General features: G+C 37.5%; 1 protein-coding gene across 8 annotated transcripts in view; it reads right to left on the bottom strand.

Annotated features, from left to right (window-relative positions):
• OSBPL3 (oxysterol binding protein like 3) overlaps window positions 1–17897 on the bottom strand; it is an 87097-nt gene that overhangs the window by 44829 nt on the left and 24371 nt on the right. For 6 of the 8 annotated variants that reach the window (XM_042888823.1, XM_042888822.1, XM_042888829.1 and 3 more), the window contains 2 exons: window positions 2294–2465; window positions 399–641 (listed from right to left, as the gene is read on the bottom strand). In XM_042888823.1, the coding sequence (XP_042744757.1) occupies window positions 399–491 (93 nt within the window). In that variant the 5' untranslated portion in view covers window positions 492–641; window positions 2294–2465. Of the gene's footprint in view, window positions 1–398; window positions 642–2293; window positions 2466–3147; window positions 3266–17897 lie in introns of those variants that run through there. The other 2 variants (XM_042888825.1, XM_042888824.1) reach the window with 2 other exon arrangements.

Below are 17897 nucleotides of genomic sequence, written 5' to 3'. Positions count from 1 at the left end.
TGAAATAAGCAGAGCTGTTACCCAGTATTCTACCACAGAAATGTTATCTTGCAGGGAGGACTTGGGATTTCAGGATCAAGCCTCCACAGCAGTAATATTTCATTACAAAGATTTGCTGTTAGCATTCCAGTTTGACAAGAGCCTGCTATTCAGGCAGGTTATATACGCTATTTTAAAAGTAATATTTGTAAAACAGGTTCAGTGCATTTCACTAAAAGCAAGATGCTACTATGGAACTTAAAAAAAAACAACAAAACACTACACACAAAAAAACAGAGAAACCACAGAAGTGATCAAATAAAACAAGAAATAGGAAAACAGAATTTAAAAAATTCATTAATATTCAAAAGCAAAAGTAACAGCCAATCTTGTAAATGAGTTCAGTTTGGTTGCATTACCTGTCGACTTCCCTGCTTAGAGGAGCAGCTGCTAGTGCTTCTTGAAGGAGACAACATTTTCTGGGATACACCAAAGTTTTTTTCTTCACTCATGATTCAAGGTCATTTATTTCACATCAGCTCACTTAGAATGTCATTAAAAGGTAATTAAGCAAATGTATTGGAAGACTCCTGAGAGAAATGCAGAACACATCCTTTACCCAAATGCATTCCAGTAGCATGATCTGCATCCCATAGAAATTCCTAAAATGAAAAAGAAAAAAACAAAATGCCAAATTTATACAACACAATCTTTTACTGCCGTCCCATAGAACAAATCATGAAATCATAATATAGCCTTTGGTAATGTAAGCTGACAACATTACTATACACTACTAGAAATTAACAGAAAAATTACTTCACAATAAATTTTCTATTATCTAACAGGACTAGCAAGAATTACTTAGTATTTATGCAGAAGACAAAGTGCAGCATCAAACATCATTTTTAAGACTTAAATTCATAATCCAGTGACAAAAAGAAGTCTAATAAAGACACAGAATACACCAAATATACAAAAAAAAAAGATCAAAACATTATTGAAATGAGGAGAAAGCATCTAATCAAATGTCTCACAAAAAGGATGTTAAGTAAATAAATAAAAAAAAAAAAACATTTTTCCAAGTTATTTGATAATTTAAACAAGTAAGCATGGCTTCAGATTGTAAAGAAAAACTAACATACAATTGTAGAGAGCTATGCAGAGCTGTTCATGACTACTCTTACCTGCAATCAAAAAGTTGTAGCTATTGTCACATCACCCACCTAACTCAGTGACTGGAAGAACAACCAGCAGTCTGTTTAACAACAGTGCTGTTTGCAGCATGTGCAAATAAAACCCAAGCCAGAAACTCCTAATAATGGATTTCCAGTGTGGGCAAGAGTTGTCATGGTAACAGCACTTTTTTAAAATGAAACAGAGGACATAACAAAAGGGTAATGCTTTACAAAACTTGGGGTGGCAGAGGAGCTTTATGAATTGTCTCTCACTTCAGATTTTATTGTCTTGGGCAAGGAATTCGCACAGGAGAAACAGTGCAAAACCATCACTGAGGAACGTAAGACACTTCCACAGGTAAGAAAAAATTAATTTCCAAAACAGGGAGGCATTACTTCACAACCCACCTGCTTGCTTGCACTGTGAGAAAAGCCCTGAACTAAGCTCACTGGTTGTTGAGTTATTCATTCATTTTTTCTTGAAGGGTCACAAACTCCTATTCAGAGAGAAGCACTATTTGAAGACCTCTAGCAAAATATTTTGTTTTAAAAATTCTAGTTTGTCTTAAGAACAAACAAGCAAAAAAAAAAAAAACCATGACAAACTGGTGCTGCATTTAAGACAGCAACAACACTATGTTGGAGTTAACCATGCTCCTAAGTGTTGTAGTCTGTGGTGTCCAACTTCTGAACAAAGACATTTTGCAGCCTACACTGCCTCTTTTGCAATACAGCTTGCTGTCACAGTTCAGCCAAGTTACTCTCTTTTTAGCTGGTCTCTCAGCATTTATTTTATCTATTTAGAAATACTCAATTACCACTAGAGTAGATCTATGCAAAGTAACAAACCATAGAATCATAAAGGTTGGAAAAGACCAGTATGATCATTTAGTCTAACTGTCAACCCACCCAACCATGCCCACTAACCATGTACCTTAGTGCCACATCTGCATGGTTCCTGAACACCTCCAGTGACAGTGACTTCACCTCTTCCCTGGGAAGCCTGTGCCACTGCAGCACTGCTTCTTCTGAGAAGAAATTTTTTCTATATCTAAACTGAACCCTCCCTCACCAGTACAACTTAAGGTCATTACCTCTCATCCTATCTCTGCTACCTGTGAGAAGAGGCTGACACCCACCTCCTTTCAGGTAGTTGTATACTGCTATATGGTCTCCCCTGAGCCTTCCCTTCTTCAGACTTGAAGTGTGACCTCTAGTACTGTAGAAATAATCTCCAGTTTCCAAAAATCAAGTGAGAAAGTAAGCTCTGCTAAGGCTGTTTCACAAAGCCAGTGATCACGATGCAAGAACCTAAAAGAAACAGAACAGCGCAGTGATGTGATAACAAGACCTGATTTAGGCCTTGCACACAAGTTTTGTACTGAAATTACTGCTGAGATTAGAAGCTTGTGCCTTGGAGAAGGTATGGACTTTTCCCATCTGAAAGATAAATTTCTGTGTGACATTTCACCAAGGACTAACTCTCCTAAAAGGTTTAAGCCATTGAGAAAACATAAAGCATAACTTTATTAATTAGTTTCAAAGTGCATTTAGTAAAACAGTTTAATGGAATATCTCTATTTATGAGCAGAGATCAAACACTCATGATAGGAACGTAAAAAAGCTTTCTGTAAACTCATAGTTCAAATATCCCCTCAAAATTGCCACACAGCAAGAGTTTAACTAGTGTTCACTACTCATCCAGATGCTAACATGGTCCTCTTCACTGTTCCATGTCTAAAATGACTAAGGTAATCAATATAGCACCTGTTATTCATTGTTCACTACATGACATTTTGGCAGAGATTGGCACAGTTGATGAAAAGAAACAGGCTCTAAATCGTAGCAAAACGCACTTCTTGTCATCAGTACCTCATGAGCATATGCCCAGATAAACTAGATTACAAGATCCCCTTTGTCCATCTGAACACACCAAAGTGGTTGTTACACCCTCAAAGCTGAAGATAATGGAAAAATAAAATGCAGGTCTCACCAGTGTTAATACAAAAACATAATCAGAAGAATCACAGAATCACAGAATTGTAGGGGATGGATGGGACCTCTAGAGATCATCTAGTTCAATCCCCCTGCCAAAGCAGGCTTCCTAGACCAGGTTGCACAGGTAGGTATCCAGGTGTGTTTAGAATATTTCTATAATCATTTCTTTTCTGTAGAATCTAAAAAAAAAAGAAAAAAGCGTGGCTACATTTGCATTTCAGAACAGATTGGAAGAACGCTTATTCTGCAAACCTCCTCATCACCACCTCTGATCATATTTTGGGTTAAACTTAGGACAGTCTTAGAGTATGGACACCAGATTCCTTTTGGAGAAAGGACAGCAGATGTGCTCCAGGAATGCATCCAGTGATCACAGCACTTTGTCCATGGCACCAGACTCAAGCTCATCCTGACCAGTCCTATCTCAGTGCCAATGTGTGCCAACTCACCACAAATGACTCACTTGAAAAGGCCCACTTTTATTGCACTGCTCTGCTCACTAACATTGATATGGTCTAGACACAGACTTTGGGCACTCAGCCAAGCACTTCAGATCTCCTTTGGCAAAGTCATTTGTCTTTTTGTAATCAACAAGAGAGGGGCACGTTTCTAGAATTCAAATGAGTTGACTCAGCTGCCTAACCGGGGTCCCTAGGCAAAGGGTGGGAGACAGGTAGGATAAATCTGACAGAGAATGCCCAAAGTATTTTGAGAGTCTACTTCCAAAATAGGGCTTTCCAATTTTCTTGTATTCCTTTAAATTAATTTACTACATGGACAAAGGCTTGTTTTTTGTTTTTTTTGTTTTTGTATTTTTTACTGGCCCTAAAGACGGCAAGAATGATGTGTGCCATTTGTCCAAAGTCTTAGTAATATTTTATTAATGTTTCACACTAATTTAAATTATTACCTCGAGAATTCCAAATCTGAACATGAAATTATATATGAGTACTGAACATGACCCCAATCCATCTGTCAAAACTGCTGTGTCCTCCAGCAACTGTTTTGTGCTCCTTTTTGAAATTCCCTTCCAGCTCAGAAAGAAAAAAAGAAGACATGGCTGCCCTTCTACAATAACCAACTCAGTGCTTCCAGAAAGGTGTAAAAAAACTGATCCTGCATCCCAAATAGACTCTCATATTCTGGCTGCCAGTAGCAATGACTGAGCCTTTCTAGGATGACTCATATTTTACATTACCTGGAGAACTGAAGTCTACAAAGGTATATGAGCAATTAAGACTTTAAAGCAGGCATAACAATCAGGATTATGCAAACTAAGCTAAAATTGCAGCAGACTCTCATGGTTCGAGGTCATTACAATCCATTTACTTCAGGTTCACTGCTTTCTGCTCCTCCCCATGCCACAAAATGACATTGGAACTAATGATGCTTGTTCCCACCTATCCTCTGAAGCATATAGCACCAGCTACTTTGTTCTGTTCCAAAGAGACAAATCAGAAGTGCAAGGCTGAGGCAAATTCAAATACATTTAGGACAGGAATTTTCACAAGTGCTAAGTATTGGCCTAATTCTTCTCTACTGAGTCAACTGCAGCAAAAGTAGGCCAAGACTGCTCCAGCAAATGACCTCAACAGGTGCACTTTAAAGAACTAAGAAAAGAGAGAGTCAAATATTATTTATAGCTACTGTATCTTAAACCCATAAACAGCACTTTCCTGAACTTATTATCTGTTTCTAGGAGACTTATCGTTCAAAATCCATTAAGGCAAATGTAGACATATGTACAACAGAAAGACTTGAAAAATATAAATGTACTGTCCTATGCTGTCCTGACTTGCACTGGTTCAAAATGACTTCTCAGCATCATAACTCACTTCCAGCAATTCTCAAAGCAATAAGCTTACAACAAAATCCCATGTCTCACAAAAGAAGAAAGGCAGAAATTTAGAAAATTCTGGAAGTCTGCAGTACTAAATCAACATTATGCAATTATTTTTGTTATGGCGTTAGAAGAAAAAGACAGCTGTTTCAGAGCTGAATCAACATCAAAAGTACATCTCATACTATCACTGTAGACAACAGAGATTTTGTGGATGGAAGAACAAGAACAACAGAAAGTCTGATGAAAGTCATGTAGACACAGCAAGTGCAAGACAGCAATCTAAGTCAGAGCTGCAAGCAACACAGTGACTTCCATTGAATTAAAAAAGAATTCACACTGAAACCTTTGCTCTGTATCTATTATTAAATTATTAGGTTACATTCACTGATGTCCACTTGGATAAAGAAAGCAATAATCTTTTCAAGTAACGTTTTCATGGCTTTCTCCGTCATACTTCAAATTGTCAGCTTTAATCTATCCAACAATCCCATTTGGCTCAAAAACAAAAAGAAAGAATTATATATAGGCAACAGATAAACCATGTACAGCTACTGCAAATGTCTTTTTTAGGAAGGTATTTGCTATTCCTGAATTACTGTAACATTCATACTGTTGAAAGGGACAGCACACAAATATATATAGATATAGATATATTTAGATATATACATATATATAAGGCAATCTCCTTTAGAGAAAGAAAACTTGCACATATAAAGTAGTTAGAAAGAAAGAAGTTACTAAAACTATCTTTGAAAGCAACAATTTAAACAAGTAAAGTAGCAGTAACAGGAAGCTTTTGAGACCCTCCCTCAGTTACATGCTGTCCTACACACCATACAAATCACAGCACTTGAGCAGACACTTTCATTGGCCACAGATATATACTATCTTCTGAGGTATTCTGTGAGGCAAAGGAACAGTTAGCTCCATCTTGCTTACTTCCTTAAGGAGGCTACTGTAGTAAGTAATTAAATCATACTAACTCAATGACCCAAGAGAGGAAAATTTAGTTCAAACAAAATCGTCCTACTTGTGTAATCAGAAGAGACACAGGGTGGGAAAAGGAGAAAACCAGACAAAGAACAAACATACTACATTTAACATTGGATTACTTTTCATGTATAATATTCATCACCTAGTGAAAGAACATCCTGCATGTTCCAAGCATAAAGAAAACAAATAAAAACAACAGCAACAAAATCATCAAAAAACCCCAAACTCAACCACCTGGAAACAATCCACTACCATGTATCCCAGGTAAGACACCAAGAAGAACATGCTTCAATGTCAGGTCTAGTCAGACTTTCCCAAAGCAAAGCAAGGATCTGCATTTTCAATAACCCTGGGGGCAAATAATTCAGTACCTGGTATTAGAAAGACCTTAAATTTAGAAATAGGTTAATATGCATCCTAAAATGTAAGTATAAGTAAAAATATCACCTTTCCATCATATCTACTGTTGAAATTGACTTTAATACTGCTTGTGACATAATTAATTTTAAACATCTAATCTTGACACTGTTGCTCCTCTCCCTAAGGAGATGTGAGAGATTGCATTTGTGTGAAACTTATTGTATATATATTCTAGACAGATATGATAAAAAAATCTTTGTGATGAGTTATGCAAAATATGTATTAGCAATGGCAGCATTATTATGTTAATTGGTTAGCTGCCATACCACCTTTTCAACCCAGCTTCTAATCACAGTCGAGAATATGACTGCATTTGCAAATACAACTGACCTAGCTCACAGCCATGTCCTAAGTAATTAATTCCTCATCTTCCCCAGCCCCTTTTGAAGGGATTCTTGCCCAGAGCCAGGCTGGCAGCTCTGTGCTCCTTTGCACAGGTTGCCAGAGGAATGGGGTTCCACGTGCCCCCTTCCAGCTCCACGTACAACTCACACACATGACCAAGATGCCACAAGCCTGGGGACCGCAGGAGCCACTTTGTAATGCTGGAACAGACAGGTCCACAGTCTTCCTGTCAGGAAAGTAAAAGCTACTGAGCTGTGATCAAACGCTATGCTGCGAGCACACACGCTGCACAGAGCAGTGCTAATGAGCGCTGGGAGGGCTGTCAACCTCAAGTAATAGAGAAGCAGCGAGACTCTTCACGATGGAAATGCTACTCATGCAGAGAAGGTTTCAGGAACCCAAAGACAAAGGATGATGAGGGAAGGGGAGTGAGAAAAAAGCTTTCTGTTTTCAGTAAGAAAAAGAGCAGGCATTCAATAACATTTCACAGTCTGTACTAAATCTTTGGAAAAGATCACCTGCTAATGGTCTCAGGGCTGCTATGAGAGGAAACGCTTACCATCAGAGCTTTGGCACAAGCACGGATGCCTCTCATTTTACTGTTATCTACTGTAGGTATTTAAAACTTTGCTTTGCTCACCGAAACAAAGATATTCCACTATTTCTCCAGGCTTATTCAAAAACAAAATACAAAACTCAACACTCATTGTTAATAAAATGTTACTGAAATACACACTGTTTTCTTACATTCAGTTCTGATAGGCACAGTGTTCTGGAAGTCAGAGCCTTCTTGTCAGTCTGCCAGCATGCAGTAACTCACTATCTTAAGACAATGCTGTCTCTACATCAGGAAGAATACATTACTTTTCTGTGAAATCACTGAAGGCATCCATATAATTCTGCACCAGACTGTCTCTTTATGACCTGATAAGCTACATAATGCTGTCAGATGCATAAATCTACCAAGGCTGACATCATGTAATATGTTTCATTAAACCAGCTGACTTAGTTGGTTTAACTTTGGAAAAGCAAACTCCAGTCACCCGTGGTTTCATGTAGAACAGCAATTAGGATTACTGGAAGAAGAGCTTTTGCGGCCCAAGAACTATTCTAACAGAGGCCTGAAGGAAGATGTCACATTGTATGTATGAACAAACACAACCCAGAGATCCTCTAATCTTATGCAGAAAGTTAGATGTTTTCCTTAATGAGCAGAAGAGCCTAACACGCCTCCTCTGTTGTTTGATGTGGTGTTTAAATTTTCATACTTCAGCATCACATACTTTCTAAAAAAGCTTTTAGTATTTCTCCCTTGCAGATACCTGTTTATTTCCCATGATGCCGTCACACGTTTATAGTGTACGTCACAATTTCTAAGTGAAAGAAATTGCAAGGGAAACAACACTTCATTTTGAGAACCCTTAGTGTTTTTCTTTTCTAAGTAGGCCTATTAGCTCAAAAATTTAATCTCATTAACTTTAATGACCATGGCAACAAGACTCAGTTCTTGTCCAGATAAAGACACGTTTGTATGCACACTTTACCAAGTGTAATGACTGTGGACTACAGAAAAGTCAGATTTCCTGATCAACTTAGCATAATTTTACAAATTGCTGCAGAGAGAGCTACAGCCTTCTTCTAAAGCCTATGTAAAAATTAGGTCTTTACAGACTGTCTTTCATATTAAGGTTGCTTGAAACATCAAAGATGTGTAGTATTTTGACAAAAGAACAGGCTTGGTAAGTGCATCAGTGTTCACCTTCTCTAACATTTTATGTTGAGGGCCACTTTTCTACATCGTGCTTCTGAACACAGCAATTTGTGAACAAACTTTGACACTTTAGAGAAGTGTTGCAAGGAACAATTAACATTTAGAAGGTATACTGAGGATAATTAGTTCTACAAGTGCAAGGATTGATGCTGTTAATGCCAAGAAGGAAGAGCTCATTAACTCTGACCTTTTGATGAAAAAAAAGAAAAAAAAAAGCCAGCATAAAGCATACACAGAAATGTGTTTCTTTTAAATGAAAATTAAATATATTAAGGCTTGGGATGGAGCTCTTCCAGGACAGATTGAACGATGCTTGTGACTGTCCTTTTGCTTGGAAACACGTCATGTACACATATGCAGATACAAGAACAGTGAGAAGCAGCTGCTGACTGAATCATTCTCTTGGAAGACATGTATATCACTGTTTGTCTTAATATATGAGTCATTATTATACAGTTGGTCATTCATATACATGACCGTAACAAACACCTTGACGGTGGGAGCCAGGAAAGAGGCTCCACAGATCAGGTTTTCTGCAATACTATCCTTGTGGCATAGAATAAAGATGAACTGAAAGAGACCTAGAGGGAGATGTGAGATACATGATTACGTGCAGTGTTTTGTGCCCAAACAAAGAAAACCAGGGGAAAGAATCAATTGCAACAGCTGAGTCAGCAGGAAATGATGCAGGCAAGAGATGAAGGTCTCCAACTAGGCTAAAAGGCTACATCAAACTCAAGAAAGGGACCATAAAATTTCTCTTTTTCCCAGCTAAAACAATATAAACCCCTGCAACCACTGCTACCTCATCCTCCAGTTCACTGCTGTTGAAGATAGACTTGAATCTTCCTAGGATTACTTTAAAAACTCTAGTCAAACAGAGCTGCTAGGAGAACTTTTAAACTTGATAAAGAAGAAAGTGAACCCAAAGCTTTAGAAGCAGAAGCCATGCCAGGGAAGAATACAAGTTCATTTCAGCAAGTGCTTTCATGTCAGTACTTGCACAGAGCTACAACAGAACAAAATCTAAGAGCAAGTTAGGAGACTGATCAAAAAGAGAAGCTTCAATTAAAAAAAAGAAATTTGTGAATAATTTAATGTTATTACAGACAATCCAGCAGGAAGATCTATGGAGTTCTAATGCACCAAGCTTTTTTATGCCGTTCAACTACAGCATAGTGTCTGAATGTAGAATATGACATCCCTCGAGCAACAATGCTACCAGTTAATATACCTCTGCTGAGAACTTTCATGGCTCTCAACAGTAGCTCAGTGCTCCCCCTCTGATATCTTCAAGTTTAAATTCATACACACTATGAAAAAGACCAAGTCAGCTTAAGATATTCTTGCTCCCAAACAATTTGTTACTATCCTTTTTCTGGAGATAAGCAACTTCCCCTTTAGAAAAAAAAAAAATATTAGTTAACAAACAAATAAAATCATAGGAGCCTTCCATAATGAACATCAGTGTAGAGTCAATCGTCACAGTGGGTACTGCACATACTTTGCTCATTTGGCTGAAACGCAGGCATGGTAATCAGCAGCCTGTAGGCAGCAATGAGAAACTGGAAGCAGTATCATTTTCAACTGATTCAGACAGATCTGGAAAAGACATTGTGCCCCTAATCTTACATTTAGATTCAGGCTGCTGCGACCTACTGCCATCCCATTTGAATTTAATTAAAAATGAAGGAAATTCCACGCACAAAAAAGTTTCAGCTACAATCCCATTCTCAAGCATTTTCAGAGGTGTAAAAGATTGGAGTTTTTAATTAGGATGCCTCAGCAACATGAAAGAATGAATAACTTACAAGGAATTTGATGTGAGCTTAGTGAAAGGGTGCTACAGCTTAACAATCCACATTTATTACTTCTAATGACCATAGTCATTTTTTTCACTTCAGTTCCAGCCACTAACCAGGATACAGAGACAGCAAATGTGAAGATTTTTATAATGTAGACTAGTGTCATGGCTGCTTCACAGCATTTTTGATGTTGGTTATACTTGAACTATGGCTGAACAACTAGGATTTTAATTACAGACTATAAGGAAAAGCAATGAACAGAAGTGTTTACAAACAAGGCAGACTCCCCTTAAACCTCCTCAGTGTAGAAATGTGCCACTAGCACTGTTCTTCACCTCCTGTCTCTCCATATTCTCTTCCCAAACTCTAATTCTTTTTGTGTTTGCTTCTAAAATGCTAGCAGTTGCTATTGGCTTTTCTAATCATCATGGCTTACAGCACAAAAATAAGTGAAACCTGTGCTTAATTATGAGTAGTGCAGCATAAAGTGCATCCTGACACTTTTCCACAAGTTTCTGTATGATGTACTTAATAAATATTTGAACATGAAAATAAAGAAGCAATTTCCTAAAGGAAGAAGCTGAAATATATTTTTTAAATTATGTTTCAAGTAGTAAAATAGGTAGTATAAAGAACATATTAATATAATATTGAATGTTGTTTTCTTAACAGACAGCAGTCATGCCCACTTTATTCAGGCTGACCTATATATTTTTTGCTTACCTGTGCTCAATATTCATCTTCCATTGATTATTTTCTACACTTTTTTCAGCAAGCAACACTTTTAGGTTAAAACATCTGAGAAACCTCATCCAAGTACATTTTCTTTCTATTACAAAATAGAGACTGCATAAAAGAGGAAAACACTTTTACAAAATCTATGCCATAACATACTTTTGACAAAGTTGTATTTTCAAAGGCTCTTGTAATTGAAAGTATATGTGAAGTTTTTGTCGTCTGGACCACAGAAAAACTCTGCTGAGTCTAAAGCATCTTCATAACTCACTTTTATTTCTAGAAGAATATCTATGCCCTACACACAGTAACACACAGGGTCAACACAACACTTAAAAATGAATTATTTTGTTCAGTACATTTCATTGTGAAAAGGTGAAAAAACTAAATGTGTTTCAGAAGTGAAGAGCTGGAAGAAGAATGTGAAAAAAATTACTGTGAATGGTTACCGAAGTAGAGAGAATTGTAACACTTCTTCCATAGGAAATGCATATGTTCATTTTTGAGTCCAGATCACAAACCTGCTCTCATAACAAAGCTCACACGGTCATTTTACATGAAACATAAAGAAAATTCCTGGCATTACTGATGGCAGTTGAAAGCATTACTTTAGGAGAAGTTACATAAGCAGTAATTGTAGTTTTCCAGACTTCCATTCTGTTTTAAAAAAAAAAGAAAAAAAAGTCAATTGCTTGTTCCAGATGCAATCAGGGAGGCAATTGAACCCACGGTCCTGCGATCGCTGTTCCAGGGCTGTCATCCCCGGACACAAGGAGTCACCAGCCCCCTGATGCCCCTCGTTGGAATGATCTTTCAGAATGGAAAACTTGAACTAATCTGGAGAACTACAAGACAGTTGTTGCTGAAACCATTTCTACATTGTTCCCAGAGTGAGATGATTGAAAGACTGTTCTCAGTTCTCCATGATTTTACAATACCAATTAGGTATTACCATGCAATACCAATTAGGTATTACTATACTACTTCAAATTAGCAACCAAACTATAAAATAAAACAGTGACAAAGCAAGTAGGATCTCCTGTAACATTCCAGTATTATTTGCAAACCCTGGAGACAAGATTTTAAGAATAGCTCACTTAATAAGCTGAGTGGTTATCATACTTTTGTAGGATGACGAAAGTCAAGACAGAGTACAGTATAACATAATGTTTCTTAAGCACCTGATCTTGTATTCTGTCTTTTCATTTTGATAAACTGTATGAATATTCTCTCGGAATAGTATGCCAGTTTATTTAGGAAGCTTGCAAATCACATTTCAAGTAATTTTCTCTTGCATAAAGTATCCCAAAAGTTATTGAATTACTTGGATTTAAAAGATTCTTCTATCTCTCTTCTATGTTTCACTCCATTCAGCACCATTACATTTTCGAAGATTCTGAAAGCAGGACAAATGAGAGCCACACGCCAGGCTCTAAATAGCATCCAGAAAAGGCTGACTGCATCTTTGTGCTTCCCAAAACATCCACTCTGAAGTACAGCTCATTTAGATTGACTCAAAGCAGCATTAAACTTTCACACTCCACATTTTGCTTGCATCATGAATGATAATATTCCCACTCATACAATGTCCCATCTAGTACCAATCTACTCAAAAATTTAGTGCTATTCCTGAAAACTGAATATAAATTTGCTTTTTCTGCCTGTGGTGCCCACCAGCTCATTTTGAAAAGCCTGTCATCTCTTCTTACAGATCGTTCATACAATTCCGGTATACAGCGTTTGGAATAATTAGAGCTTCCAGTAAATGTTGTGATGCATTGGTCTGGCTCCCTTGTGCAGACAGATCTTAGTAGATTTGCCTGGAGACTCAACAGACTGCTCGAACCAGAGATTACATCTGCTGTGAATTTGTTCATGCAGCTCCATCTCTCTTCACCTTTCTCCTTGCCCTACTTCCTGCACCTGGAATACTTCTCTAGAGCTAGGCCAGGACATGGAAAAAGTGTGAGGTCGTTAGAAGTTAAAACCAGTAGCTTAACCACCTTACATGGCAAATTTAAGAGGCTTAAACTCACCAAGTGCAGGAGTTGTCAAGTTGGATGTTATGCATTAAGCATAGGAAACTAAATACATGTGACAAATGCATTTCTTTCCATGTGAATTTAATGATTCTCAGCTAATGTATCCAGATTATGTCATGCATCAGTTATGCCTGAGCACAGCAAAATGACAATTAACATTACGTACATAATCAACCACAGAGGTTTTTTCTTAAAAAAAAAAAAAAAAAAAAAAAAGTTCAGAACTGATTCCAGTGATGCTGCAGGCTCAATTTTTCTTCAGCTGAGCCAAGTGGTGATCTATTACTTGAGCATCACCCACTTAGAATAATCAGTCGGCACATCTACGTGCACGGAAACAAGATAATTTACAGGTAGCAATTTAAATAAACCAGTTCAAAATGAACAGCTCAAATTAGGTTGCGAGTTTATCCAGCACTATAAGCAGCCTTCCATTTGACCTTCCTGTAACATACAGGATCAGGACTTGTTCACAACTGTAAACAGGAGAAAAAAAAGTCAGCAATGCTGTTTTCTACAATTATTTCAGGGTACTCTGAAACAAAAGTGAAGAAATATTTGTGACAGAAGTAAAATATTATTTACAAAAGAAGGTCCGTCTTCTTTCCCCTGCACTTGGTAACAAGCTGTTCTATTTCACAGCAGCTAAACAAGTAAAAAACTTGCTGAGGATGCTTTGTGTGATCTCAGATATAGCTTCCCCAACTTAAAAGAATGTTGTTCTCAGACTGCAGCCCAGTGACAGGAATTTTACTGCCTAAAACTCGGTTGTGACAGTTCCAGCCTGCTCCTGGAAGGCTGAAGGGCAATTAAAGGTCACTGTCTGCAAGATTAAGCCAACCACACAGAGCATATCTGGATGTTGAGGCTGAGGGCATCCTGCTTTCAGTCACTGCAGTCTGAACAGTACTCATACTTCACTCCATGCACTCATCACTTGTGCTTTCACAGCTGGTCACACAATCCTAGGCCTGAGAGAATGGGGTGGGCCCCATCCTTCCTCACATGAATGCACCTATAACAGCTTTATTCCACTTGTAAGAACATTTCCAGCCATGGTACATTCCATAGCAGATCCCATAATTCTTTCTTCAGGCATAAATTTAATTTCATTATTTTAGCTTTATTACCATTACCATATTAACATTTATATACGTGCTTTCTAAACATGCCTGTACAGGAATACTATCATCTAGTTAAAGTGTCATTGATCTTTTTCTAAATTAAGTTTTCTTAGTGATCAGATTTTTTCTGTGACAATGCCTTTCTTTTAAACACATACATTACACTGAGTGTATTGAGGCCAGACTTCTGGGCTATAAGTACAAGGTGATGCATAGTTACACAACTGTGAAAATAAAATTGATCTTCTCTCAGATAAAGAGCTGAATAGCACAAGTGGAGTAGAAGTTTCATCCCCACTCAAGATGGCATCCTGCAGAAGGAAGTTGTTCTTATCCCCTGGGACCCATTGTTAGAAGGGCCTCCAACTGACCTCCATGGCTCACAAAGATCCCACTTCAAAACCTTCAGTCATTCCTCAGATGGTTCTGTTGCCTGCCATAAGTCAAGGGTGCTAAGATAAAGCCCAAGATATTCAAACTTGTTCTGAACAGACGCACAGTAAGTCACTTTCACTCAAATTTATGTTAGCTATAAATTAGGTATTTATATACTCCTGCATCAGGACTTCAGAGAAAAGACTATCAAGTACACTGTGAGAAGAAATGAACAGTCACTGACACTGAAACTGAGTTGCATTTCAGTCCTAATGGAGGGTTTTAACTCTAAGCAAATCCAAGACAAGATTAGCATAAATGAAATGCCCTTAGAAATAAGATTTTAGCTTAGTTATGTTTTACAAAAGCCTATTATCAGTTCCTAATTTGAATGTCTGTATAATATATTTTGAAGCAGAAATGGAAAAAGAACAATATATGGCTTTAAATGCAAAAACACGAAGTTGTAGGAATTTCTTACCACTCCTTTCTTTATTTCCCTATATTTCCCTAAGGCCTCCTGTCACCATCCTTCACATTTTCCAGCCAGGATGCCCTCCACATTTCCCATCAACATGCAGAGATGACTCCTATCAAAGTATAGTGCTACTTCTGTTCCAAAGTACCCATTTCTGCTACAGCACACTTCATTCCAGTGACACTGTTTTGGTGCACTGACAATCAGAAAGATACTTGGGATTTAGGTATGCTATGTGCCTCTTCTTTTGACAAATATTTCTGATACTGTTCAAAAGTCTTCCATCTGAAATATAACTCCAGAAAGAAATAAAAACTTATCTGAACACAACCAAAAAACAGTGAGAGATTGCAAGCATTTCAGTGGGCAAGAAGAGAGTGGCCTTGAGTAAAAAAATAGTTTCTTATAGCAAAAGCCCTGAACCAGACATCTCATCTTTATCAAGTGTGATTTAATGACACGGCGTAAAGCCAATTCACTGTGGGCTTGCTTTGTTTGCATGCGTGTTTGTTTTTCCTTTCATTTCATTGGCTAACTTCATTATTGCAGTTGATACAGTTCATTAATTGCTCTTTTTTCCCCCTGGTATTCCAGAATTTTCTTCCTTGTATTTTAATCATATTTTTATTTATCTTTTAATTCAAAACAAATGACCTTAATTTTTCAAGCTGAACTTTTGCGATGTACACCACCCTTGAAAAGCAACTTATTTATAGCAAACATATGCAGCAAAGTCAGTCCCTATATTTGAAACATATTTAGGTTCAGGTATGCCAATAAGCAAGGTGTGTACTTGGAACAGAAAATGCAGTTTCTACAAACTTGGAAAAAAAAATTAAATGCAGCCTTTTTCACACCAGATCATAAGTCATCCTTTATCAGATAAAGACTAAAGAAAGCGTCCGAAACATAAGCAGATGCTTTGTAACTCTTCAGGATAAGGACTGATGCCCATTCCTCCACAGCATCTGCTACAGCCAGCGCCACAGGTAAGCACAGAAAAACCCCAGGGCACATTCAGAGAGGCAGTTCCTGCCCTATTTGCCAACACTGCCTTCATCAAGGAGTTTGCAGATGCAGGGTAGGCAGAAATCTCATAAGAATACAAGTGTCTGCTGCAATGGGAGATGCTGAATCACACCCTCAACAGCTGTTACTGAGCTGTAACCAGCTATTCTAAGTGTTCGGTTTAAACAAAAAACAAAACAAAACAAACAAAAAGAAAACCAACCACAAACCACATGTGATATTGTTACAGATGAAGTATAAACTGCACCTAAGCCAAGTAGAACAAATACCCATCTAAGGTAGAGCATGAGTCATGCTTAGGGAAGCATAATTTCACATGTAGAAGATTTTCAAAAGATTTGGAATTTCTGGTCGTGGAGTCTACAAATTCTTGGATGCATCAAATTTGGGATAAGAAGCCTGCTTCTTTAGAAGAGCCCATGCAGAAAGATAAGAAGATAATTAATTAGAGTAATAAAATGATCAGCTGTATTTAGCCAGATAACAACAGCCCTGATTCATCACTGCTAGCATCCCCTTGCCTTCTCTTCAAGTTATCCTCCAATCACAATGGGTGAAATAAAAACAAGTACGCATTTTGTCAAGGATTTATTTAAAAGAAAACCAAACAAAAAAAAAATCATAACCATTTAGAAATAGATGTTCATGTCTACGGCTGTACAGCAAAGATACAACATGAACAAAATCATTTAGTCGTCTGCTGAAGGAAAATCCCTCACCACTTTCTAACACTTTCGTTTATGTTTACTTTAACAGAATGACAAGTGAGCAATTGAACTCACTAATACTGAAACAGAAGGATAAGTAAGCAATGGTACTCATTAATACCTTTTCCAAACTACAACACTACCAGATCATATATCCAGAGTTTGACCAGCTTGATTTAAAAGTGTTCAGTAGTTACTGCTTTTAAAACATATTACTGGAAGTAAATTACTGTCTCGCTGTTATTTAGACTGTGGCAGTCAGAGGTTTTGCATATTTTATGACCCTTTGTCATTCTCATTAAAAAAACAGGAAAGAAGAAGGCAGGCATCCTCTGCTTCTCAGAAGACTGGGGAAGGCTGTCACCCCCAAATGATGAGAAATATTAGAAATACCGAAATTCTAGTTGCTATGGACAGCCAGAAAGATTAAAACAAAAACAAAAGAAAACAGAAAACAATCTTGTCAAAATGTTCTTTGACCCTGACATTTGATTTCTGAAGTAATGACACAGCGTTTGACGACAGTATTCTAAACATCATTTAAATTGAAATAAAACAAAATAAAACAGCAAATTCCTAAAGGAAAGATTTTATAGGGACTCTAACCACAAGATTAGGAAGAGCTGGTAATCACAGAATCATAGCATATCCAAAATTAGAAGGGACGCATAAGGATAACCAAGTCCAACTCACATACAGCAAGAAGATTTAAGCTCAGGCTTAAAGTAAGCACATTCTTAAGTATCTTCCCAAACAGGCCCTCTGTGGGATCCATTGCTTGCCTCTAAAATAGAACATTTTCTGGCATTTATAGATTTTTGCCATGACTCATTTTTAGTCTGCTGAGATCCTAAGAGTTCATGCATTTGGCATCAGGAGCAGTCCGGAAAGTTAAAGAACTTTTATATAACATCTTCCTCAGGTAATATGTGATGCCTGGTCACACAGGCTGCATGTTGCTCACTGAAAAACGGAAAGCTGAATTGGAACAAAAACAACCTGCTTGTTTTTCACCTAATAAGTCAATAAAATATCACCAACAAACCGAAGGGGGGCAAGTTCTACAACTTTTATGCTT

Source organism: Lagopus leucura, unplaced genomic scaffold (assembly GCF_019238085.1).
Source record: "Lagopus leucura isolate 7727_CA_CO unplaced genomic scaffold, USGS_WTPT01 Super-Scaffold_100157, whole genome shotgun sequence".
In the NCBI taxonomy this organism is placed as follows: Eukaryota; Metazoa; Chordata; class Aves; order Galliformes; family Phasianidae; genus Lagopus; species Lagopus leucura.
Note: the sequence above shows the minus strand (reverse complement) of the source record. Positions and strands in the feature narration are given on the sequence as shown.